The 27,292-nt window shown below is 41.3% G+C and overlaps 1 protein-coding gene across 2 annotated transcripts in view; it reads right to left on the bottom strand.

Annotated features, from left to right (window-relative positions):
- Positions 1–9,177: 9,177 nt before the first annotated feature.
- TECRL (trans-2,3-enoyl-CoA reductase like) overlaps positions 9,178–27,292 on the bottom strand; it is a 180,888-nt gene continuing 162,773 nt past the window's right edge. The window contains exons 10-13 of one of the 2 annotated variants that reach the window (XM_033914943.1): positions 24,539–24,624; positions 16,611–16,656; positions 15,415–15,451; positions 11,308–11,445 (exon numbers count right to left, since the gene is read on the bottom strand). In XM_033914943.1, coding sequence (XP_033770834.1) covers positions 15,441–15,451; positions 16,611–16,656; positions 24,539–24,624 — 143 coding nt within the window. In that variant the 3' untranslated portion in view covers positions 11,308–11,445; positions 15,415–15,440. Of the gene's footprint in view, positions 11,446–15,414; positions 15,452–16,610; positions 16,657–24,538; positions 24,625–27,292 lie in introns of both variants that reach the window. The other variant, XM_033914933.1, reaches the window with a different exon arrangement.

Genomic DNA, 27,292 nt, shown 5'->3' with positions numbered 1-27,292 from the left:
AGCAGATTAAAATTCTCAAAATTGACACAATTCAAACATTAAATTGAAAATAAAATAATTCCCCCTACCTTCGTCATCTTCCTCCCTCACCACTGCGGCTGTGCTGAATATTACTAGAGGCAGGAGAGTTATTCATGCTCCCCCACCCCTGCACACATTGAACTGCTGGGCCAGACCAGTTGGGAGGTGGAGCTAGAGGAGGAAGTCAGGAGGGGAAGTGGAAATCAAGAGGGCAAGCCTATGGTTATAATCAGTGCTGCGCCTTCCCCCCCCCCCCCTTTCGTGCCTCAATTTTCCTCTTGTGGTCTGGCTTCCTTCTCTCTTCAGCAGTAATTTACACTGCCGTGTGGTTGTCAACTTATGCATGCTGGCAGCGCACCAGAAATGAATTTAACTGTGCCAACCCCAGCAACTCGTCCTGGCTGGGGCCGGTACAGTTAAATCCATTTCTGGTGCGCTGCTGGCACACGCAAGTTAACAATCACAAGGCAGTGTAAATTACTGACCGGCACTGTTAAATTACTGTAGGGCCGGCACTGGGGTGTGTCGCTGGGGCTGGCAGTTAAATTCATATCTGATGCGCTGCCAATCACACCAGTGGTGTAAATTACTGGCCGGTAATGGGGTGCGTCACTGGGGCCAGAAACCAAGACGACATCTTGAAGCCCTGTTTATTTCCCCCTGACACTGGCCCTGAACTGCGAGCCGCATAAAACAGCCAGGCAGGCTGGATTCAGCCTGCAGGCCTTGTGTTTGACACATGTGGGTTAGAGCAAATGGAGATAGCAGTAATCACACAGCTGGAACATTTCCCCTCAGCCCGTACTGCAGGGATATCAGTGCTTCTATCCCATCCCCCACTCTAGGTAAGAGCCACAGCAAGTCTTCACAGTACACAAACAGTAGCCAGTTCACTTTTAAATTGAAAGAAAGGCATTTACAGTTTCTGTAGTTCCCAACCTGGCTACTTCCTCTCCAACCCCATTCTGGGGATTACTTGCCCCCTCAGGAATCACTTCCATTGGCTGGAGCTATTCTAATGAGGACTCCCCATTAGAGAATGACACGGTGGAAGTTAACTGCGGGTAGCCATGGGTAACCCGTCAAAATGGTGGGAGGGGGGGCGGAAATGCTCACTGCGGGCACAGGGACAAGTCCATCCACCATCCCGTGGAGCGGTGCATGGCCTGTCCCCGCAGTTAAGGGAGGTAAGGTGCACGGTCAACGATCGCGCGCAGCCCCCCTCCCTACGGCCAAATATGTCTCCCTCCCCCTTACCTTTGCAGCGCTTTAGAAAATAAACTTACTGAAACCGGCGAAGCCTGCCTGTGCCTGCAGTTGCATGTGTGTGGGCGGAAGCTTCTCCTCTGATGCAACTTCCGGTTGCATCACAATAGGAGGAAGTTTGTACATGCTAGAAGCGTTTAAATCTTTGAGCCTATCTCGCCCACAGTTTTAGAAATTTTTCAAACACTCCGTTGGTTCCCTGAGGCAGAAAAGAAACGTGTCAATTCGGAACTTGCAAGCTATAAGATAAGTTTGCTGTTTTGAGTTATAATATCAAGTTTCTAAGAGTGAAAAGTGTAGCCTTAGAGCACAAACGCAAATATCTTAAACAGTTGCATATTTTACAACAAGTTTTTGAATATGCGATGATTGGGCGGTGAGGTGGTAGTGTTGGGGCTCTCCCCTGTTATCACCTCCATTTCTATGAGCAAAAGAACATAAGAACATAAGAAGTGCCTCTGCTGGGTCAGACCAGAGGTCCATGGTGCCCAGCAGTCCGCTCACGCGGTGGCCCAACAGGTCCAGGACCTGTGTAGTAATCCTCTAGCTATACCCCTCTATCCCCTTTTCCTTCAGAAAATTGTCCAATCCCTTCTTGAACCCCAATACCGTACTCTGTCCTATCACGCCCTCTGGAAGCGCATTCCAGGTGTCCAGGGTGAAGAAAAACTTCTTAGCATTGATTTTGAATCTGTCCCCTTTCAAGTTTTCCGAATGCCCTTTCGTTCATATAGTTTTTGAAAGTTTGAAGAATCTGTCCCTCTCCACTTTCTCTATGCCCTTCATGATCTTGTAAGTCTCTATCATATCCCCTCTAATTCTCCTCTTCTCCAGGGAAAAGAGCCCCAGTTTCTCCAATCTCTCAGTGTATGAAAGGTTTTCCATACCTTTTATCAAACGTGTCACTCTCCTCTGAACCCTCTCGAGTATCGCCATATCCTTCTTAAGGTATGGCGACCAATATTGGACGCAGTACTCCAGATGCGGACGCACCATCACCCAATTCATTAATAGTTGTACATAATTGAAACCATATTATTGTGAATATTCATGAGTGATTATTTCATTACATTCTGGATACTCTTTTAATCACTCAAACTCTTGGTAGTTTAGAGAGTCTTTTTGCCCTATTTTTGTTCAGTATAGAGGCTATTAGCACACTCCAATGTAAATTGTAAATCTAGCTCTAAAAGTGTTTAAATACTGAGGAATGAAAAAGTAAAATGGATAATTGCAAATATGAAATACTATTTTATTAATGTGATTCTTCAATGCAAAACAGCCAAAAAAGACAGAGGGATGTGTAGAAAACAGAGGATTCACTCACAGTCTTTATTCTCATCTTTATTTACAATTCTCAACATAGCAACTCATGTTAATTATAGGTTAATATAGGAGATAGGATATGGTTTTCTTTGAAATTCCATTTCAACTGTTCAGAACACTTGTATAAACTGTTTCTTTGAAAAATGTGTTAGGGGTTGGCTTTTTCTTTCTTTCATTCTCTCCCTAAAATAAAGCATCATAAATTTCTCTACTATCCCCAACTATACATACAGCATTGTGATTGTAATAGCATTTGATTGTTGAGAAACAAACTCAACAATCTCTACTTTCTTGGCAAGCATCTTTTTCTCATCTTGTGATATGTTCTACTCACATTCATTCTAATAAATTTGTACTATCTTTACCTACCCTATACACAGACATGCATATTCCAGCACTTGAGGTTGTTGTTCATGTAGCATGGAGAAAAAAAATGAAGAATGCAAGTTGAACAAAAAGTTTAATAAAATGGTCTTATTCCTCACTTCAAACTGGATGAATTGAGACTTGAGTCTAAACTTGTACAACAACATTCAAAGCCCTTTCCATAAATTGAAATGCCTTTTGCCGTCAGAAGTAAGGACCTTTTATATTTTCTGACCTAGCTGGGATAAAATTATGATTATTGTTCAATTCCATAAGATTTTGGATGTGATTCTAGTGGTAGAGAGAAGAAAAAGAGGACATATGCATAGGGCTGAATGTTCACACATTGTTTCCATTTGAACAATTACCTGCAGAGAAAGTAGGATTTAGCAATAAATTTAGTGTAGGTGCTGTATATATTTAAATATGTTATATATATATATATATATATATATATGTCATTTTACTAAACAGCAATAAGCAGCTAACATGGTATTTGGATTCATGGTATGAATGCATGTTAAAAAAAAAGCACAACATAAATCTGCATTAGCTGCTTAATGCACTGAGTGGTCATTATAGAGGTGGATCAGAGGCATGGCCATTTGTAACACCTAGCATGCAGATTGGTACCACATGCTTGCTGTCATAACTGCCGATGGCACAGCTACACTTAGCACCACCTTAGGAGGAAGTGCCACATACAATCACACTATCATATATCTGTTGGTGTTAGAAAAGCCCTTTTCAAATAGAGCTCTGAGCCCTCTGATCAGAACCCCCTTCCCTCCCAACACATACACACACACAGATCCTGATACCTATGTTGTCACATCCCCAGTCTAAGTCCTCAACCTCTTAAGCTCTCAATTAAATTCCTCAGTCCAGCTTCTGTTGCCATACCCCTAAGATTCCCCTAACCATCCTTCTTGACCAGCAGCACCTTATATGGATGGTTGACTACTAGCGGTAGTACTGTGAAACTATCAGTAGGAGTCATGGTGGCCATTTTGAGCATTGAAGGCAGATGGGTGGGATCAGAGGGAGACCACTCCTGCCCTGACCCATTATCCCACCTACATGCACCTCCTTGGAAGCCCTGGGGGTGATATGGGGACTGGGGGAATGGGGAGGATTCTTATGGTTACATGTGGATGGGACTTTGGGTAACAGGAAGGGCCTATTGGTGTTTCTGATCAGGAGGGAGGGTAAGGGGGATTAGAGGGGTATGGCAATGGGGGTTTGGAGGAGCTTAGGAATGTAATTGGGTGGCTTGGCTTGGATTAAGGATGTGTTGGGTAAGGAGAGATCAGATGACGGGGGGAGCAGCAGAGGGTATCAGGTGTGGAAATGTGTGTGGAAGAGTGCCATCACTGCACACATCATCACTTTTTTTTTCCTTAGGGCAACACCACATTATCTGTAGTGTTATCTGGTAATACATGTAACATGGTGCCTCTGGAGTACGCCTCTGCCCTGCACAGTAAATGTATGGCATTCTTCCTCCATTTACTGCTTTGGTTTTGTATTTACTGCATGTTAATTTTTGCCTCCAGGAAAGGGAAAGGGGTTAGGACCTGATCTACTGCTTTTCTGTGGTTACAATCAAAGCAGTTTAAATATTATATGCAGGTACTTATTTTGTACCTGGGTCAATGGAGAGTTGTGTGACTTGCCTAGAGTCATAAGGAGATGCAATGAGACTCAAACACAGTTCCCCCGGTTTTCAGGCTGCTGCATTAACCATTGGGTTTTCCTCCTAAGTGCAAAATCATACTGAATTTTAGTAAAAGACCCCCACAGAGTCACTGGCACTGAGAAAAGGTAGAAGGGGAGACCACTGACAATTGGTAGTACACATATAACTTTGGCAGAGCTGTATCCAATGATCCTATGGGGAATGTGAGTGGGGGGAATTTGTTTGAGGAAAAAAAGGGTAAGTGTTATTGGATTAGGATTGAGAGCAAATTGGTGGGGAGGAACAGGATTGGCGAAAGTTTGAAAAGGGATGAGCAGTGGTTCAGCACACTGAAAGTTTGGCAGGTTAAGGTTTTCTTGGGTTAGGGTGGGAACGAGTGTGAAAAAAATGGGTTGAGGAACAGCATTCCCTAAGGACCTGCACAGGGGGAGGGGGGGGAAGATTTGGGGGAGGTTGGTGTTCTTGGGCTGGAAGTTGATGAGTAAACTTGGGGTCTTGTGTAGGGTTACCATATGGCTCCATGAAAAGGAGGACGGATTGAGACATCCGGGTTTTATTTCCATTGAAAGCAATGGAATGTCTTAATCCATTCTCCTTTTTCTGGAGCCATATGGTAACCCTAGTCTTGTGGACAAAGTTTTTGGGGTATGGGATCACAGATAAGGGGTAGGTCAATAATCCAGGCAGTCTATTGGGTTGGGGTGAATGCAGACTCAAAAGAAAAGGGGTTTGGGAGTTTGGAATGGAAAAAGCTCATTTTGATCACATTACCCCTTTACTTCAAAATGCTCACTGGCTGCCTGTCTCATATAGGATAACTTATAAAATTGCCCTATTAACATTTAAAACTTTACAGTCCAATACACCAGCATTCATAGACAGACTGTTGATTCCTCATGATCCACCGAGAACATTAAGATCTGTATCTCAAAACAATCTCAATATTCCATCTTTAAAAATAATTGGCACTCGTCGCACATCCATTTTCTCTGTAACAGCCCCAACGATCTGGAATACTCTTCCTTTAGATTTAAAAATGGAAGAAAATTTAAAAAATTTTAAAAGTAAATTAAAATGCTTTCTTTTTAAAGATGCCTTTAATTGAATTTCTTAAATTCTGAGATATACCAGCTTTTATTATTTCATTTAACTTCCCAGTCCCTTTCGTGTTTTCCTTGAATGTTTCTCACATTTTCTATATCAATTGTATTTCTCCCCTCCTTTCCTAATTGTGTTTTGGAGCCTTCAGGCCCATAATTACCCTGTAAGTAATTTGTTGTCAATACTGAAAAATTTTTATATAGATATGTCTTAACTGTTTATTTTGTTTTAATGTTATATTAAACTCTGTACAACGCTTTGTAGTATCGATAAAGCGTTTAATAAAAAATCTGAACAAACAATAAACAATGTGCGATATCGCCTTGTTCAGAGGTGAGGGCTTTGCGACACCACAAGTCTTGCTTTAGTCATTGGGAGTAGGGGCTAGGTCATCCCTGACTAGCCTTGGAAAGAAGTTTAGTGAGTTAATTTAAGGTCAATCTAGAAAAGGTTGTTGTATTGCTGTTAGTGTCTTCTGTTGTTTCATTGATTAATAATAAAGCTAAGGTCAAGTTCTGTCAAGAGGAAGAAGTTCTGTGATTTATTGGGTATGAAGTTGTGCGACAGGTTGGATGTTGTGTAAGTGCCAAAATTATGTGCTTCATGCAGCTGCTGTTATTCATTTAATTTAGGTCTTTATTTTGGATTATTACACTGCTAAAGCTGTGCAAATAGAACCAAGCGGTTTATAGAGTAAAAACAAAAATGTAAAGAAAGAAAGGAAAAATCAAAATCCATGCAAACAGCACAATAAAGTCATAGTAAAAATAAGGGGTAGATTTACTGGTGCATCCTGTGATGCACTAAGAAGGGCCTATGGCCCTGATTGGCTCAGGTGCTTATGGCCCCTCCCTAGTCCATGATTCACTGGGCAGGAGAGGGGCCTTAGGTGCCAAAGCCAATTGGGGCCTTAGGCCCCTCCTAGTGCATTCCAGGATGAACCGGGAAGGGGAAGGCCCACCATTTTGAAGAGTTGGGTCTGCCAGCTAAAGAGAGTAGGCATCCCTCCAGCCATCCTTTAACTTCAAGGTATAGGGGATGTGGGGGCTGTTGAGGGGTTGTCAGGGGAGTGAGGGATGCCAGTGGCAGGAGAAAGTGGGCATCCCTCCTGCTGTCCTTCAATTTAAAGGTACAGGAGTGGCAGATTGTCGGAGGGGGGGGTGGAGTTTTTATTTATTGAGATTAAACAATAAGAGGGTTAAACAATAACTGTGATAAAATGGAGCCCAAAGAGGACTAAATCTGTAGATCTTAATCACTCTAGAAGTAGAGTGATATAACAAGTAGAACACTGCACTTAAGAGAAATTGCTGACACAAGTGGTACCTTGGATTACGAGCATAATCTGTTCCAGGAGCATGCTCGTAATCCAAAATGCTCGTTTATCAAAGCGAGTTTCCCCATAGGAAATAATGGAAACTCGCTTTGATAGAGAACGTGAACTCTCAGGCCTTGAGCATGCGCACATGCTCAAGGCCCAGCACAGGAAGCAGATCTTCGGATACCGGCAGGACATGCTGGTGCCGATGCTGGTGAGGAGGCTACACTGAAGTAAGAAGAGGGTTCGGGTGGGTTGGGGGACCTCAGGTCGCGGTGGGGGGGTGACGGATCGTGGGGGGGAGGGTGCCGGTTAGCGGGGGGGGGGGGGGCGCTCGCAAATCGAGGCGCGCTCGGTTTCCGAGGCGCTGATTTTGCGAATGTTTTGCTCGTCTTGCAAAACACTCGCAAACTGGTGCACTCGTAAACCGAGGTACCACTGTACTGTGTTTTTTTGAATGAAAATGAACTTTACTTAAGAAAGCTGTCATCAAAGTTTCAGTGCTGTACTAAGGTCTAAAACTGGACTGTTGTGGTTGCAGTGCCAAAGTTGTTGTTTTTTTTAATCAGAAAATGATACCAATTGTAAATACACTACTTTCTCTCAAATTTGGACATAAAGAACAAGTTGGAAATAGGACAGTACTGTGTTGTGAGTGATGGGTCTAATGTTTTTTTTCTTCAAGATGGGGTCGACTATAACCAATTTCCAGGGCATAGGAAATTTCCCAACGGATAGACTCAAATTTATAATCACTAACAGAGTGGAAAATAAATTTAACTGTGGAGCTTTCAGCAATGGAAAGGGAAATGGGTCACATCCTGAAAAGGTGATCCTTAATGAGACTATTGTTTTCTGAAGGGCAGTGAGAGTTTGATATTGAAAAGAAGCCCAAGTCAGTTGCCCAGAGGAATAAGAAATTGGACTACCGGGGTCCTTTGAGGCATCAATGGAAGCATCCTGTAGAGATTTTAAAAAAGGGGAAATAAAATTGCAATGCTTTAACTTTGTTTACAAAGAGCATTGCTAACTGCATATGTCTTGAAAGGTCAATTTGGGCCCCTTTTACAAAAATTACAAAAGAAAAAATATAGTAAAGATACCTATGATAAGGTTACTGCAACACATCCATATGAACTGTGGAGAAAAAAAAGAGACCTCAGAAACAATTATGCTCATACACCTCAGCACACTTGTGGAATGCAAATGGAGCTAGTCCATCATTGGTCTCTGAAAAAAACTCCACAGAGCGTAAATGTCCCGATTGTCTAACCAGCCAATCAGGAGGCACATTTTCTAAAAAAATTAAAAACAAGGAGGGGAGCCTTAGGTACCTGGGCCAACTAGAGCCTTAGGTCTCCTTCCCAGTGCATTCTGGGATGCAGTGTAAGTAGGCATCCCTCCTGCCAGGGGGCTTCTGGGGTGGGGAGTTCAGGGACAGGAAGGAGTGGGCATCCATCCTGCATGGCCGATTCAAAAGGGACGGGGTTTGGGAGCAGGAGAGAGTGGGCATCCTTTCTGCTTGACCACTTCAAATGAGGGGGTACAGGGGCAGGAGGGAGTGGGCATTTCTCCTGTCTGGTTGACATCGTGGGGGAAGGAGGTGTCCCTGTTGCAGCCATTCAGTTGATCAGGGCAAGGAGATTCCTTTGCTGCAATCAGCTGAAAGCAAGGGATCACTAGGTGATTCTCTACTGGGGTCTGCACCTCGGCAACTTCATGCACAAATAGTGGCTTTCTGAAATAGTGTTTTACATGTGTATGAAATTTATATGCAAAACATGTGCTATATAAATATGGGAATGTTTCTAAAATAGAGGCCTGAGTGTCTTTTAAGCATAATAAAAATAGTACCTTAGGCAGTACAGATTTAAGGGATGTTAAGGCAATCTCTCATCTGTGAACCATAAAATAATAAAAAATTGTATTTATTTGTATCCAAGTACTGAAGGCACAATATACAAATGAAGTTTTAATACACATATTCCTTAAAGCCAGCCATTGTGGATAAATGAGATTAGCTGATGATATCTTGGCAAACATGCTAAAAATTCAAAGCAGATTATCAAGCTCATTTGTCTTAAAGCGAGAAAGAGAGAGAGAGAGTGTGTGTGTTCAGCCGCTTATTAATAACAATTCTGTATGTAATCCTGATATCATAGCACAATGAGTATGTCATCAACTGAACCATTCCAGCATATACGAAGGGGGGCTGAAAAGTTCTCAGCCTAACCAAGCAGCTTCCTAAATGTTATTTTACCACTGTAGCTGAAAAGAGTATTTTCGTACCCCTTCCTTTACAAAACTGTGCTAGTATTTTTATCACCGGCCACCGCGGTAACAGCTCCAACGCTCATAGAAGTCCTATGAGCGTATGATTTGTTACCGCCAGGGCCGGCACTAAAAACGTTTGCGTGACTTTATAAAAGAGGGAGTTATTTTGTTAAGTACCAATTTGCAGAAACAAAATTCTATGTTTTTGACACTGTTTCAGATCATATCATTCTCTTCTTGGTTGGGCTGAGAACTTTTCAGTATGCCCTTGCACTATAATCTTGTTCATTACTTAAATTTCTTTCAAGAACAGAGTTAATTTGATAGAAACAATTTTGAATGATATTATTTCAATGATTTGGGACAGTAATGAAAAGGAACAGAGAAACATCAAACAAAAGTATGAGTGAACAGTGTGTTTTGTGTATTTATTTATATTTTATGTATGTTTTTACAGTGTGAGTCAGTCAGAATAGTAGTGAGTAATACATCTTTAAATAAATAAATAAAAGTCATTGGACAAATACAAATTCTAGTCATTACAAGTTTACCTCCTAGATTTTTGGGCTGGCTTCTAGATCCTAAGAAACTTTAAGCCTCTTCTATAGCCTCTTCTATAGAAGAGGCTTTATGTCAAGACGGATATATTTGCGAATAAAAACAATTGCAATTTTAAAACATGATCCATATATCCCTATTTCAGTAATGAATACAATGGAAATCAATAAGGCTCTTTGGTAATGTTTACATTGTAACACTAGAAATTTTAATGAACATGTCTTCTGAGATCAAATAATATTTATTTTCATTAAATATTAAATTCATAATTATATAGTTAGAATTGCACCTAAACACTTTGGTGGCAATTCTATAAGTTGGCGCTAAGATTTAAGTGCTCCAATGCTGTGTTCTTAGAGCCAGTTGTATAATGAAATCTTGGCACAGCCCATGATTCACCTATTCTTGGACTATGTGTGTGCCCTCCTCATATTTATACACTAAGGGTCAGATTTCATATATGCAAGCAGTGTCTCACTTCCGGCTCACCACACAATTGTTTCCCACGTACTCACCTTTATAGGACTCCCAGGGACCCCCTGAAGAAGACTTTTTGTCGAAACGCCGACCGTGTTGAGTCCTGTATCTCTAGCGGACTAGGTCCTTTAAGGCTCTTATGTGGATGGTTTACTTTTATATGGATAGAATTATTTTATGTGGATGATTTCAGTGTACCTTTGGAACTTTGACACTTTCAAATAAAGTCCATTTAGGAACATCGTCACTCCACAGAGTTTTTTTTGGTTTTCTCTGGATTTTATTCTTTGTGGATATTTTGGGGTCAGTTCCTTTTGTTTTTTACTAAAAGATTAGCACCATAAATGATGCACGCTAAGCACTATTCTATAAAAGTCGAATGACCTTTAGAGAATACCAAATTAGCACGCAGGTTGCGCCTAACTTTGAGCACTGGACTTATGCCTCATAAAACCAGGAGTATCTCCTGCGACCGAAAATAGGTGCAGACAGGCCTAATTCTGTAAAATCATGCTGAATGTTTAGAAAGGCCCCTGACCTGCCGCTGCCCCTTCTTTGTCCACGCCCCATTTTGAGATCCACCAGAGATCTGTAAGGCACGCCCAACTGGTGTCAACTACGGAATTGTTAACACAAATAATTGTACCAATTAACCAATAACTGAACCAGTTACTCAAGATATATGGGCAACATCTGGTAGCATATGTAGAATTCAGGGATAAGCACCGAGCATTTATATTAGAGCTCTTATGCACATAATTACCATACAGTATAGTGATGCCAATCACATGTGTATGTATTATTATTCTGTTTCTTACCTGCACCATCAACACCTATCTTTAGGCACCAATTTATAGAATTGCACTTCACATAACTGTCTGGAAGGTAATATTTTCATAGCATCAATGATTTTACAAAATAAATGGAATTAAAGCTGATTTGCTTTGCATATTAGTATTGCATGTCTTCAGGTACAGTGTGTGTTTCTTTTTGGCCCAAAGTGACATCTGGATGGCCATTAGGAGTGTAAATATTCCAACTGGAAAGAAAATAAACATATATATATATTTGTTAATTACATTTATGGCTTCTCATCTACTTAAGCAAGGGATTACAAACCACGGCTTAATCCAGACATATCAAAATCTATGATATTTTCTAGTAACAAGGAACCCTCAAGGTATTAGGTGTTACCTTTGAATCAGAATTCATGTCCACATCACACATGCCTTTTATTATTCAAAAATCCTTTAAATTTAAGTTGACTTGCCCTATTTATGGTACATTTAAATAGAGGACATTATGAATTCTAACTCTAGCTCTGGCCCTGACACGTTTAGATTATTGCAACATGTTATTCTGAAATCTTCAGTTCAAAGAGATACTATATGACACCTACAGTATTTAAAATGATCATCCATGCAAAATAAAAATTCAGTCACATCATCCCACTTCTTCATAGTGAGCACTGGCTACCTATATTGGTCAGATACAAATTTAAAAAGTGCAGGGGCTATTATACTAAGTTGTATTAGATGCTAAAGTATATCTAATGCAGCAAAACATGGACTACCATGGGACGCGCTACAGCATCACACAGTTGTTTTGGTCTGAGTGTATACTAACTTTGTACAAAGAGATTTTCTTAATTTTTTTGAAGGGGGGCATGTTGTGAATTCCTGCACTAACCAGTTAACACATCTACATGTGCTAACTGGCTAGGGAGGAATGACCCTGTGGTTAAAGCTACAGCCTTAGCACCCTGAAGCTGTGAGCTAAAAACCCCGCACTGCTCCCTGTGACCCTAGGCAAGTCATCCAGGCCTCCATTGACCCAGGTACTTTAGATAGATTATGAGCCCACTGGGACAGACAAGGACAAATGCTTGAGCACTGTTTAGACAATCTCCATTGATAGGCAGTATATAAATAACTACTACTAATAATAATAGTGCATTTGTAAGGCAGGAACCCTTACAGGCTACAACATAGAAGTTTCAAGTTTCAAGTTTTTATTTGTATTTGATGAATCGCTTATTCAAGTTACTAAGCGATTTACAACATCATAAAACAGGTTTATATAAGTAAGCAAAATAACTTAAAACTAACAGTTTTGAGACATACACGAAACGTGAAGGATAGAGGGGTAAAGTTATAGAAGGTAGTAAGTGTACTTATGGTAATGTTTAAATGTGGCTATGCACTAATGATAACATTAGCATATATCTACAATTATCAAACCAAAACCCACTATAAGGATTTCATTCTGCCATTTAATCTATAATGGAATAGGAAAAGCCTCCATGTTTAGGTCCACAGCAATCCGAGATTTCTAGCCTTCTAGGCCAACTTAGTTCAAACTTCCATCATTGGCATAAAAAAAACTCCTCATCAACCACTTATATAAATTATTATTAAATAATTGCTATTAAATTAATTAATTTTATTAGCCAGTGTGAACAGCAATTAGTGCTGAGAATTGATTATTAATGCCCAATTATTGACACTAACTGGCTTCTTATTCAATTAAATTGCACATGGAAATTGGGCACACACCTAAATTTGCAAGTGAAATTTTTAGTACCATATATAGAATTAAGCCATATGTCATTTGTTTTTATTTAACTGTTACATGTGGGCTCAGTTATTGCATTTAATTGTGATATTTAATTTTCTCCTTTCAAATTCTCCAATCCTAACTGATCCAGAAGCTAATTCTAAGCTGTTATTGACAGAGTAGTTTAAATTATAGAAGTAACTTTTCCGGATACAACTGAGGTTCTTTGTTGTTGTTTTTTTGTAGGGAAAATAATCAAATTTCAGTTTATTTTTGTTACACTGAAAGATCATATAAAATATGCTGAAGTGCTTAATCAAAATGTTTCACCTAAGCACTGATGCAATATACCTATGTTTTCCCCAAATTCATGTCTCCAGTGGTGGGTAATGCTTATATAGTACTATAAAGCAGATAACAATTGTCAGTCTTTTTTTTATGTAGTTTAATTTGAAAATCTGATGGGTCAAAAACAGTGAATGCCATTTGGCATAAAAGAATGGTATAAAATCTAGAAATTGTATCAAACTAGCTTGACCTTATTTTTCTATGCCAAGAACATTGAGCTGCTAGGCCAAAGCTCAATATTCTCAGTTACATAGAAACATGAGGGCAGATAATTCAGAATGTTTCCATCAAACTTATTACCAATTCTCGAAAGTTTGATCATGTTACACCCCTTTTAAAAGATGCACATTGGCTTCCAGTTATCCACAGGATAACATATAAACTCTGTCTGCTTACCTTCAAATCCCTTCTCAATAAAACACCAGCATTCATATATAAGTGCCTAATACCATATAATCCTGTCAGAACTTTAAGATCAAATGAACAAAACTTATTAACTATCCCTTCACTTAAGATTATAAATACAAGACGCCAATTTATTTTTCAGTGACCGCACCACAGACCTGGAATGCTCTTCCAATTTATTTACGAAGGGAGCAGGACCTAGGAAAATTCAAAAGTAATTTAAAAACTTTTCTTTTTAAAGATGCCTTTGATATTTAATTTATTAATACCCAGGTCATTGATTTTATTCTATTAATATGCTTTTATTTTTTGTTCCCTTATGTACCTTTCCTTTTTTTGTTCTACTTTCCTATATTAAAATTGTATTTCATTATCCCTTTTTTACCTTATGTTATGAATTTGATGAGTTAAATTTTAACCTATTGTATTGTTCCCCTTTGAATGTATTTTAAATTGTTCATCGCTTAGAACTATGATTAAGCGATTAATCAAAAGAATTAATAAACTTGAAACTTGATAAAGTCCAAATGGCCCATCCAGTCTGCCCGTCAGCAGTAACCATTATCTCTTCCTCTCTCTAAGATATCTCACGTGCCTATCCCAGGCTTTCTTGAATTCAGACACAGTCTCTGTCTCCACTACCTCTTCCAGGAAACTGTTCCACACATCTATCATCCTTTCTGTAAAAAAGTATTTCCTTAGATTACTCCTGAGCCTATCACCTCTTAACTTCATCCTATGCCCTCTCATTCCAGAGCTTCCTTTCAAATGAGACTCGACTCATGCACATTTACACCACATAGGTATTTAAATGTGTCTATCATATCTCCCCTCTCCCACCTTTCCGCCAAAGTATACAGATTGAGATATTTAAGTCTGTCCCCATACGCCTTATGATGAAGATTATGCACCATTTTAGTAGCCTTCATCTGGATCGTCTCTTCCTTTTATATCTTTTTGAAAGTGCGGTCTCCAGAATTGTACGCAATATTCTAAATTAGGTCCCTATACTGTAGCATTCCTTCGGGTTTTTGCAGCCCAAATGCATGACCTTGCATTTCTTATCATTAAATTTTATTTGCCAAATTTCAGACCATTCTTCAAGCTTCACTAGATCTTTTTTCATGTTATTTATACCATCCAGTATGTCTACTCTATTGAAGATTTTGGTATCATTCTCAAAGAGGCAAATCTTACCTGATAGTCCTTCAGCAGTATCACTTATAAAAATGTTAAAAAGAACAGGACCAAGAACAGAACCTTGAGGCACACCACTGGTAACATCCCTTTCCTCAGAGCAATCTCCATTGTCCACTACCCTCTGTCGTCTTCCACTCAACCAGTTTCTGACCCAGCCTGTCACATGCCAGTTACTCCTACACATGCCAGTTCTGGGTTTAAAATGGCAGCTGTGATTTCTAGTGTTAGTGTTGTTATGTAGTACTACCATTAGGGATCAAGATTCATATATGGCAGCTTGACCCCTAGCAGTAATGATTAGACTCTATTGCTAGTGGTCACGGCTACTATTTTGAACCCAGAGCTGGCATGGGCAGAAGTGAATGGCAGTTTAGTATCCCTCTCCTTCTGACTTAAGAAAATAAATCCTTGGTAGTATAGTGGTCCCCTCTGGCACTACCATCATTTAATGTGATACTGGGGATCAGTCTTCCAAATAAGGCAAAACCTTGAGACTCACCCTTAGTGTGGCATCCCAATGCATCATCAGGGGTTGCCTACCAAACAAAGCAGTTTTTATAAAGTTAATAGACTGATTCTTAAAGGTGTGTTGCAATGAATACTAGGGGGTCAGAAGCTACCATTTTGAATGATGACGCTGTTGAAGGCAGAAGCAAGCAGCCATTGATTTTGCCTTTCAACTTTTTGAGAAGGGTGATGAGGTATACTAGACTATCAAGGATTTTTTAAAGTCAAGACAGGATGTTGGATCAGAAGGAGGGAGGGGGCCACTAGACTATCAGGGCTTTTTAAAATCAGGGGCAGCTAAGTCAGGTCATGGAGAGGGAGGGGGCATTAGATTACAAAGGATTTTATTTGTCAAGGGAGGAGAGTCGAGATGGGGGATGGAGGGGGCACTATACTACAAGGGATTATTTTTAATTTGGAGGGAGGGGGAGAGGTTGTTTGACCATCAGGGAATTCTTTCAAGTTGGGGAGAAGGGGATCATGTCAGGTGGTCACTAGATTACCAGGGATTCTGTATTTATGTTGGGATTCGAATGGGAAGTGGAGGGAGGAAGAACTGTTAAACTAACATGTTGTTGTTTTTCCTGTGGTGTTGTTGAGGGGTGCAAACCTAGCAACCTGCTTTTTAATGCTTCTCTTTTATGTCAGCACATGAGCCAATCAGCACTCATAAACTGACAGGAAGTAAGGCATTTTTGCAATGAGCTATGGATTCTTGCCACAGGATGGACTGCGTTTTCAGACTGCACACTCTTTCTAACACAGCAGGAATTTGTATGCTCATTGCTTACTAAATTGTAGTATATTTTTTTAGTTAACTTCACAGTAAAATCCATGTGCTCAGCCATTGGCCCGTGGTATTTCCAAATACACTAAATTTTATATTTTTACCCTCTTAGGGCTCCTTTTACGAAGGTGCGCTAGCGGTTTTAGCGCACGCACCGGATTAGCGCGTGCTATAGCTGGAAATCTACCGCCTGCTCAAAAGGAGGCAGTAGCGGCTAACGCACGTGGCAATTTAGCACGCGCTATTCCGTGCGTTAAGACCCTAGCGCACCTTCATAAAAGGAGCCCTTAGTGTGGTCATACACAGATTTATAGCATATACAATAGGAGGATAGAAATAATGTAGGAGAAAAATATATATGTTAGAAGAAACTATTTGCATCTTTTTTTTTTCAAGCTTACCTGGGACTGTTTGTGTCATAACTGTAAAACTAATCCACGAACCAACCTGTAATGAAAGAAAGGAAACAAAGGCATATCATATTATTAGTAGAAAAAATTTATGGGTCTGATATTCAAAAGGTTTTAAGTGGTTCCTGAGGCTCCTGTCAGTGAAATCCCACTCAGCTAGACATCTGACAATATTCAGTGTCACTAAACTGGGTAGAGCTGTTGACTATTGGCTCTAACCACCCTGGCACAATTTAGGTATCGTCTGGGAGATATGTGGGCATGGCACTGGTGCCCACATACCTAACTGGGCAGATAGGAGTACACAAAAGCAGTCCTATCTTTGTATGATTAGATGGATACCAGCGCTGAATATGTGACATCACCCTTTTTTTTACAAAGGTGTGCTAAGTTTTTTAGCATGCGCTAAAAGCCAATGGGGGTAATAATAATTAAAAAAAAAAAAAAGTCTAAAAAGTGTCCTAAGTGGCTACTTGGATGATCAAAAAGCCTGATCGTCCAAGTACCCATAACCAAAGCTGGTTTTTAGACGTATCTAAAAACAGCTTAGACTTTTCCCCTGCCTCTAAACGCACAGGACGGGAGGTGGGCGGGAAGTGGGCCGACCTACACCTAGGCGTACAACACCTATAACCAAAACAGTTTAGTCGGCACTTAGACCTGTTTGACTTAGATGAAAGAAAACCAGGTCTAAGTGCCGAAAAAGGGGCCACTGAGCTGATGGCCGCTGGCGCCATCAGTTCAGCGGCCCGGTAACTTAACCATCGCGGCAGGAGAGATGCCTCATCTCCCCTACCGCAATGCCATCACTCCTCTACCCAAACTGCCGTGACCCGCGGCAGTTCCAGTAGAGGAGTGATGGCATCGCGTTAGGGCATCCCTTCCCTGTACCTTATTTTCATTGGCCGGACAGACGGGTGCCAAACCCGTCCGTCCGGCAGGCAGCCCACAGAAGAATGGGGCCGGATTGGCCCAGCCGTACCAAAGCCCCTCCTACTGGTGGGGCCTAAGGCGCCTGGGCCAATCAGAATAGGGGAGTCCTGCTGGTTCAGCTGATGGGGGGGGAATACCCCTGCCACGATCAGCTGAGACGGCTATGATGGGGACCTCAAGTAATCCTAAAATAGGCAGGAGGGATGACTACTTCCTCCTGCCACTGACCCTCCAAACAGCCAACACCCCCTCCAAAATCTGAGAATGGCAGGAGAGATGTCCACTCCCTCCTGCCATCAGCCCCTTCAATCCCCCAACCCCGCCCCATTGAAGACTAGCAGGAGGGATGCCCACTCCCTCCTGCCAACCCCCCAAGAACCCCGACACTCCCCCAGAACTCCTGACCCCCTGTTGAAGACTGGCAGGAGAGATGCCCACTCTATCCTACCAACAACCCCCTGGAACCCATGACAACCCCCAACCATCAATAACCCCTGAACTTTAAGACCCCCTGCCCTCCAAACCTACAGACACTCACTCCAGTACTCCCAAAACTTCTAGACCCTGCACTCCAAAACTCCAGACCTTGTACCCCTAAGCCCATCCTGAAACCCTTGTACCTTTGTCAAAGAAAGGCCAGCCAGCCAGCAGGCCCGTCTCTTTCCAGTGCATCTTGGGATACACTGGGGAGGATCCTAAGGCCCTGAGTAACTCAGATGCATAAGGCCCCTCCAATAGGAGGGACCTTAGGCATCTGAACCCATAGGACCTGAGGCCTCCTTTCCGTGCATCCTTGGATGCAATGGGCATGTGGCAGGAGGGAGTGGGTATCCCTCCTGCCAATTTCTGGGGTGCTGTCTGGGGTCTTTTGCCACAGCTGGCTCAGCTGATTGCGACAGGGTTATTTCCCCCTTGATCGTCTGAGCCAGCAGGATTCTCCAAAGCCGTAGTTTCGGGGAGTCCTACTGGTTCAACTGATTCCCTTGCCATAATCAGCTCAGCCGTCTGTATCTAGTTTTAAAGGTCTGAAATGTAGGCCAGCATTTTGCAGGCCTATGTTTCAGGCATCTGTTGGGAAACACCTAGAGCCACTTAAACTCACCCAAGGCCACTTCTGGGTGAAACCACACACACACCCAGCCTTGGGTGAGATTAACTGTTCTTACACGTTTACCTAGACCCGTGACAAATGCCTACAGTGTAGGCATCCTGCCTCGTGGAGCTTTTTTCTAAAAACGTGCATCCCGATTGGCTGCCAGATAGCAGCAGGAAACCTACTGCCTCCTACAATCGAGCCGCCCGTTTATAGAATCAGCACCTTACTGTATTTCAGAAGAATTTTAGTTTCAGAACAGTGAAATCAGAGTTACCTGAATAAGTTCTAACTCTACTGTGGCTCTATCCCTTGTCCACCTGCAAATGATCTAGTTATTTCAAGAGCCAGTAATGATTTTCAACAGCATTATTTGGATGATGTCACTGATCAGTGGCTGGCCGTTCCTACCCAGATGTCATTGAATCTTGGACCCAGTCCTCAATAAATGGAAATTTCTCTTCTCGGGTTTGCTATTACCTGAAAGCTCTGAGCTTCAGTTTTCAAAACAGTGCCTAATATGATGGTTAACACTTGGTTCCTGAAGACAATAAGCAGACCATGTGGAGATAAAAGCACAAATTAATCAGGATGCTCTCAGCAACAGTGCCCGATACATTTAGCCTGAAAGGCTGCCTCAGGGGCAAGTAACAAGCTGGAGTCAAATAGCTTCCACTAGCGATAAAAACTAGCTGGTATCCAAAAGCATATTATTCCTACACTAAAACAAGAGTCCTGGGTCTGTTGTGAGTGACAAATCTGGGTCCGTTGTGACTGATAAATGGGCCCCAGGACTCTTGTTTTAGAGTTGGAATAAGCTGCTTTTGGACATCAGCTTGTTTTTATCATTGGTGGAAGATGTTTTTAATTCTAGCTTGTTACATGCCCCCGAGGCAGCCCTTTCAGGTGAAACACATCTGGCACTGTTCCTGGGAGCATCTTGATTAAGTTTTGCTTTTATCTCCATATGGTCTGCTTATTGTCCTCTATTCCATGTTGGATTCTAAAGTGGACCGCTTGCCTTGTTGTTTCGCATATTAACACTGGGTTCCAAACAGAGATGAGTTCTCAATAATAAATGATGCATCTACTGCTTTAAAGCCCAATCTATTAGATCCATCATCTTCCGTTGAAACGGCTACCACATTTTCAGTGCACAGAGAAAATATATGGTGGATCATATTGATTTATCAGTTCAATTCATTTTTTAAATTTAAATATATATATATATATATATATATATATTTATATTTAAATTAAAAAAATTATATACACACACATACGCGCTGGTTTCTACCATGGACGGGCAAGGTAAATGCTCCAATGTTCATAGAATTCCTGTGAACATCGGAGCATTTACCTTGCTGGCCCACAATGGAAATCTCTACCGCGACTTTGTGAAAGGAGCCTATAGTTTGGTATTCAAAAGTGTATTTGAGAGAAGAGTTATATAGACTACTGCTACTTTTTGTTCAGAAATGACCAAATACCCTTCACTTCATAGGTTTAGCTAGCAATTATAATAATCTGTATTCACGGATCACACTGTGAGGAAGTTAGTACTTACTAATTAAGTCAATCACTGATGTAGTTGAGCCTTTGCCTCTAGGCATATATGCAGTGCATAACATCAAAGTTAATAAGAGAGGTTCAGGCTATGTGTAGGGAGAATACCTGACATTTTGATATTCATAAACTAAGGAAGCTGGTGTTTTCAACCCATTTCAAGTTGTAGCAAAACTGCATATATCTTGCATCCATGACAGAAAGCTGGAAATTATCAAATTGACTTTGTAGCATACTCTCCTGTAATGAGTCAGCTGATTAGAGTGTGACGTTATCTCCCATGAAATGATCTTTTGTCCTGAATTATGTAAAAATCATCAAGCAGTTGTAATGACAGAGGCTAGACTCAGATGCAAATAACTGACATGCAGTTTTCCATCTAATCATCATAAGGCCTAATGCTATGAAGTATTGGTTTTCAAACCTGATCTGGAGGACCTCCAGCCAGTCAGGTTTTCAGGATATCCCTAATGAATATGCATTAGACATATTTGCATTTCTGTCTCATCCATTATATGAAAATCGCTCTCATGTGTATTCATTAGGGATATCCTGAACACTCGACTGGCTGGGAGTCCCCCAGAACAGGGTCAAGAACCACTGCTATAGAGAGAGGAAGACAGAGAGATTGATTCTTAGTAGTGGGAAGGAATTACTTCAAAAGTTCTACTGCTAATTTAGATAAAATGTTAAACAACTCTAATAAAGAACTATGATGTATGCTTACTAAGCAGCATTAAGCAATTAGCATAGGTTTTACTGTGTGATAAACATTAATAATAATAATAATAATAATAATAATTTATTCTTGTATACCGCCACACCCTAAAAGTTCTAGGCGGTTCACATCCATTAATTAAGATCCGTGCTGACACACTGCTAATAGCTTTGCTGCACGTGCCACCTCCTCTTCAGGTAGTAGTATTTGCAGTAGATCCATGGGTAGTCATGACAGCTGGTGTGTGATCATGACCCACAAGCTAGCTGTCACCAGTGGCCACTGATCTGCTTCGCCCCTATAGCATTAAGCAGCTAGCACTGGATTTGTACCATGCTAAGTGAGTTAATGTGCATTATATGTTAGCGCTAATGGCTAGCCCAAATGGTACTCGAGGCCCCCCATCTACCTTAGCTTCAGAAAACTACTCAAAACGCACCTTTTCCGAGAATAGGCCCTTTAACCCCTTTCCACCTGCAACTACCCCCTTTCCCACTCTCCCCCGGCTCCCTCTGCTCCCCCCTCCCCCTACATGATCTCTCTCCTATCTTTCCTTTACCTTCCTTCCCTTCCTTTATTGCTGCTTGTACTTTTGATAAAACTCTGTTTATCGCGCCCACGCTCCCTTTCTTTACTGCTGTAACTCTGCTAAATCAGTTAGTACGCCTTAATAATAAGACCCCATATTGAGATTTCTTGTTCAAAAATATGTGAGATGGGTATCTGTTTGCTGGAGACGTCCTGCACCAGCAGCTATTTTAAAAACTGGAATGTCCACAATCGGGAGTAAACAAGGGACATGGACATCTGTAAGGCCACACAGATCTCCATGCAGAGCGGAGGGGCAGCCTAGTAGTTAGAACAGTGGACTATGATTCAAAAGACATGTTCAAATCCCACTTTAACTCTTATTTTGTAATTGTGAGTTTTCCAGGATAAGAAAAACTATTTACTCAGTCTGAATGTACACCACTTCAATAGCTTTAAGGCTTGCAAGTTACTTATATATTTAGGTATAGGCACGTATTTTTCTGTTCTTGGAGGCTGCACAATAAAAAAAAGAGTTAATGTGGGATTAGAACCTCAGTCCCTTAATTCACAGTCTATTTCACTCGCACTAGACTACTCATACTTGCGTTGTATTTGATTAAGAATGTTCATTATTTATTTATTTTTAAAACATTTATACCGCCAAAAGTCTCAGTGGTTTCCAAAGTAACATATATAAAAGCATAAAAATACACATACACTGAAACACAGTAATCCAAAATCGTCATACAAATAAATCGTCATACTGGAAGCTGTCATGGATCCCAGTATGCCCTTCCAATTTCACTTTCAGGGAAGAGGACGAGGGACAGCAACCACTGGGGGATTAAGGGGGTGTCATGCTTTAATCCCTCCAGTTGTCAACTGCTCAATCAGAGCACTTTTTGTACCCTAGATGTGAATGGAACAGGTCTAACTTAGGATGCTCTTTTAAGACTTGCATGTTTCTTCCCTTTCATTATTGCTGTTGGACATCCTGATTATGGATCCTCTCTAATCCTGCCCAAAATAAGCCCACAACACCCCCCCCCAACCTTGCTATTTAGATATATTGTATTGTTGGCTGTCCCTTTTCTGCTTTTCAACCTTTCAAGCACATGGGTATCTATAAGGGAATGTTGAGATGTCATTATGTTTAAAAAATAAGCTCATTAGAAGGGGAATTCATCAATGTGCGCTAAGTGATTTAATGTGTGCTAACCATCTTAGGGTGCGCTATTGATTAGCATGCACTAAATGCTAAAACACCCATAGAAATATAATGGCATCTTAGAGGGGCCTAATAAAAAAAAACATCTGAGTCCCCTTTTGACTTCAGTCGGTAGATGCTGAAGTTGGCAGCAGGGAAATGTACATTCTCAAACAAAACCAAACCCATTCAAATTGAGAGTTTTTTTGAGAATGACCTACCTGCACATTCAGCAATCTACTGGTCCAGACTGCCACTGTGTCTATCCCTATATCACATTCCCTACCAAAAAATTGCCCAAGTCCCAAATGCCCAAATCCAGACCTTAAAAGCAGGATTCTGTAACCGGTGTCTGTCAAAAAACAACGCCGGTTTCAGAATCCTGTAACTGCCCCCCCCCCCCCACCGCAATGATCGTGGCAGGAGAGATGCCTAATCTCTCCTGCCGTGATCGCAATTTCCCCCACACCCTACCTACCGTGAACCGGCAGGAGAGATGCCTAATCTCTCCTGCCGGCATTTCCCCCTTACCAACAAACCCAAATACCGGCAGGAGGGAGCCCAGGCCCTCCTTCCGGAAGGTGAACCCCTGAAACCCCCCTCAACAATACTGGCAGGAGTGATCCCAAGCCTTCCTTCTGGAAGGCGAACCTCCAAACCCTCCAACAATACCGGCAGGAGGCTGAAGATGGCCCAACCCCACCCCCTACGAACCCCCCTGAATGCCCCCCACTACCACGGAACCCCACACACTAACCTTTTAGTTGGCCAGCTGGACAGGTCTCCATTCCATCAATCTGGCAGACCCGCCATCTTCAGAATGGAAGGCCTGCCCCTTCCCAGTGCACTGTGGGATGCACTAAGGAAGGGCCTATGGCCTGATTGGCCCATGTGCCTAAGCCCCAGCCATAGGAGGGGGCCTTAGGAAACTGGGCCAACCAGAATTGGTCCAGTTGCCTGATGCCTCTCCTATGGGTGGGGCCTTAGGCAAATGGGATGGGTTTGTCGGGGGTTGTCAGGGGGTCCAGCAGGAGAGATTGGGCATCTCTCATGCCGGCTCGTGGCAGTTCAGAGGGGGATCGCAATCATGGCAGGAGAGATTAGGCATCTCTCCTGCTGTGATTGTTGCAGTGGGGGATGGGCAGGTTGCCGAGGCTGCTGAACTGATCGTGGCAGCTGTGATCTTCTCAGCGGCCCCTATTTGGAACTTATACCTGTTTTGACTTGGTCTAAGTCAAAACATATAAGTTCTGACTGGGCCATCTCCCTAGACTTTTTGTTATACTTGCAGTACGACTAAGTCTAAGTCGGCCCCTTTCCCCTCCTCTAAAAATGTCTCTTTTCGCTCTAGGCGTTCAGAGTCTGGGTAAAGGCCTCAGCTGGTTTTAGATACATCTAAATCCAGTTTTGATTATTGGTACTTGGACGATCTGTCTTTTTGATCGTCCAAGTAGTGATTTAGGCCACTTTTGAATGTGTTTCTTTTTTTGATTATGAGCCCCTTAGTGTTTAGTGGGTAATCATTAGTGCCCGTTGATGACTTCCCCCCTTAGTTTATTTGATATACCACAATTTTTGTCAAATCAAGACACTTAAGAAAGTTAAAATAATAGGCACATCAAAACAAACCTCTCTGTCCCAATTGGTCTCATAATCCAAACTAAGTGCCTGGGAGGAAAACAATGCTTTTGTAAAAGACATAGAAGAAAACCCCCCAAAGAAAGTACAGGATACAATCAAATGGTACTCTAATATAAAAAAAAACATAAGAATAAGATGAAAAATAACAAAATAAATACATAAATTGCAATCAATAAAAATAGAAGAATGTTGCAGAGAAATTCTCTCAAGTGGGGTCTGAAATGTCTTACCTCATAAGTATAGTTCGGACAAGATACTAGTATAGACAACCACGTGAATGGATTATAAGTTGGATATGGAAAACAGATTCTATTTCCTGAAGAAAAAAGTATATAATGAGTTGTTTTTACTAGTAAATATGTAAAGCTAAATTTCCTAACATGATGTACAGATATCAACTTCTCGGTAATACTAAAAGGAATATATGACTTAATAGCACCCACATCTCTTTGAAATTAATTATATTAAAATAGTTTATTTTAAATTTGATATGCCACTTATCCACAACAGAGACAGCAGCAGTTTACAATAGTTAAAATTTAATGTAAACAAAGAAAAATAACTCTATTAGGCCCCCTTTTATCAAGCTCATAAAATGTTTTTAATCGCAGACCGCTGCAGTAAAAGCTCCGATACGCACAGGAATTCTATGAACATTGGAACTTTTACCGCAATGGTCTGCAATAATAATGTAACCAAGGTTTAAATAAAAGTTAAAATTATAATACCTGGGTCCGTGGCGTTTTGGCCCCATTGACTGGGCAGGATTGGGTCAGGTCCGAAGTTGTTTTCAGGGCTATGCTCATTGCCGTGGGGTAAAGACGCTGTCTGGCAGGGCTGACAGGCATGGGAGTCAGCCTGTCTGAAGACTCATTGGCCCGGTAGCGCCGGAGTGAGCAGAGAGCAGTCCTGCTTGAAAACACAGCTGCCAGAGAGCCGCAGGAGTTAGCCGGCACTGATCACGGCATCTGGAAAAGGCTCGCGGTGGCGGCGTGCATTGGTGATGTCATTGTGTATGCACAGTGATGTCATCAATGAGTGGCCGCGCATGCGCAGTTGCTCTCCAGTCCCGGTTTGGGTATAAACTGCTCAAAGAGGATTTTTAAGGTTCTAAAAGCACCAAAGAAGCGGCAGAGAACTGGAGGGACCATGGAGAGGCTCTGGAGGGCCTCTTCTGAAGAATTTGGAGCATGGTTTAAGTGGGTTATTTTTTTATTTTTAAATCTGGCACTTGCCTGTAATTATGGCACTGGCTCGAGGGAAAGCATCGGGGAAACCATGGCAACAGATCCTGAGCAGGTTCATGCTCAGGAGCTCGTGGAGGTTGTCATGGCTGAAGAAAGTTAAAGTTTCTGAAAGTTATGAAGACATCTTCAGGTATGGTTTATTGGCTTTTATTTTATTCGATATTTGGCTGGTTTAAGGGGAGTTCTAAAACTGCCAAGGTGGGCTGTTGAGTTGGTTTGTTGGCAGAGAGAGGTGTCTGTTTTATGTTGTCTCTGTGAAATTGGTTTTTAAGGATAAATTGGATATTTATTAGATATTGGAAATTGGATATTGATTCAATATTGGATGCTTATTGATATTTGGATATTTATTGATTTTTTATTAAACCTTGGTTCAATAGTGAGGGTGGGTATGGTTTAGGGCTATCTCAATTATTGATTTTTTTTATACAGCTAGTTTGAAGTGGAATTTTGGGGACTAGTTAGGGTTTTCCTTTATTGGTTAATAGATAGAGTAGTAGGGATCAACAAGAACACCAATCAAACGCTAGCCTACGCAAGAAAGAAAGAAGTAAAGAAAAATAAACTCCTGCTTGCCTGCAGTCATCTGTGTTGGAAGAATCCTCTCAAAAAGGCTGGGAACTTTAATTAGACAGAGAAAACTTTTCCTGAGCTACAATTGTGGTAACTAAGGGCTCCTTTTACTAAGGTGTGCTAGCGTTTTTAGCGCATGCAGCAGATTAGCGCGCGCTAACCCCGCGCTACGTGGCTAGAACTAATGCTAGCTCAATTCTTATGTTAGCGTCTAGCGTGCATGGCATTGTAGCGCGTGCTATTACGCGCGTTAATGCCCTAACACAGCTTAGTAAAAGGAGGCCTAAGATATTGTTAATTTCAACTGCATATTAAATCTGTTTTATTTAAAATTTTTGAGTGAAATAAATTTTTTTTATGCAGCTTTGGCTATTTCCTGAGTCACTGGAAATTGCCTGAGTTACAATAATAATAATAATAAACAACCTTATGCAGCTTGATAAAATTAGAAAGAATAGCACAATCACACCAGACCATTCAATCCCAGTGTAAAACTGATAACTAACATGGGCAGACTGGATGGGCCATTTCGTCTTTATCTGTCATCATATTTCTCTGTTTTTATGTTTCAAAAAAAAAAAAAGTTGAAATATAAAAGTTAAAAATGACTAATAAAAAATTTAAGGGCTCCTTTTACCAACCTGTGGTAGAGGTTTCTACTGTGGGCTGGCGAGGTAAATGCTGTGATGCTCATAGGAATTCTATAGGTGTCAGAGCATTTACCTCACCAGACCACAGTAAAAATCTCTACCACGGCTTTGTAAAGGTGACAGGTCAAAAGCGCGCAAGACAATCACGTGCGGACAAAATCGCGCAGACAACTCAGCACAATGACAATCGCGCTCACAGTCAATTGCGCTAAAGCCAGCATAAATCAACTCGTCTGGGAGAGTAACCTGAAAAGTGTAAAAAATAAACAAGATGCAAGGAGAAGTTTAAAATGAGGTAATGATTCCATTTCTCGGAAAGTTTGTGGAAGAGCATTCCACAAAGTTGAGCTAAATAAAAGAATGCTCCTTTCTTAGTAGATTTTAGCCTAGAGTTCTTCAACAATCTTCTGAGATTATAACCTCAAGAGTAATACTAGTCGTCACTTTTGTAACTGATTTGAATACAATTACAGTTCTTAAAGTTCATTTTCCTAAAACTTGTTTTTCAGTGGTG

The sequence above is a fragment of the Geotrypetes seraphini genome, chromosome 1 (assembly GCF_902459505.1).
Source record: "Geotrypetes seraphini chromosome 1, aGeoSer1.1, whole genome shotgun sequence".
Taxonomy (NCBI): Eukaryota; Metazoa; Chordata; class Amphibia; order Gymnophiona; family Dermophiidae; genus Geotrypetes; species Geotrypetes seraphini.
The sequence above is the reverse complement of the archived record's forward strand: the minus strand, read 5'-3'. Positions and strand labels throughout refer to the sequence as shown.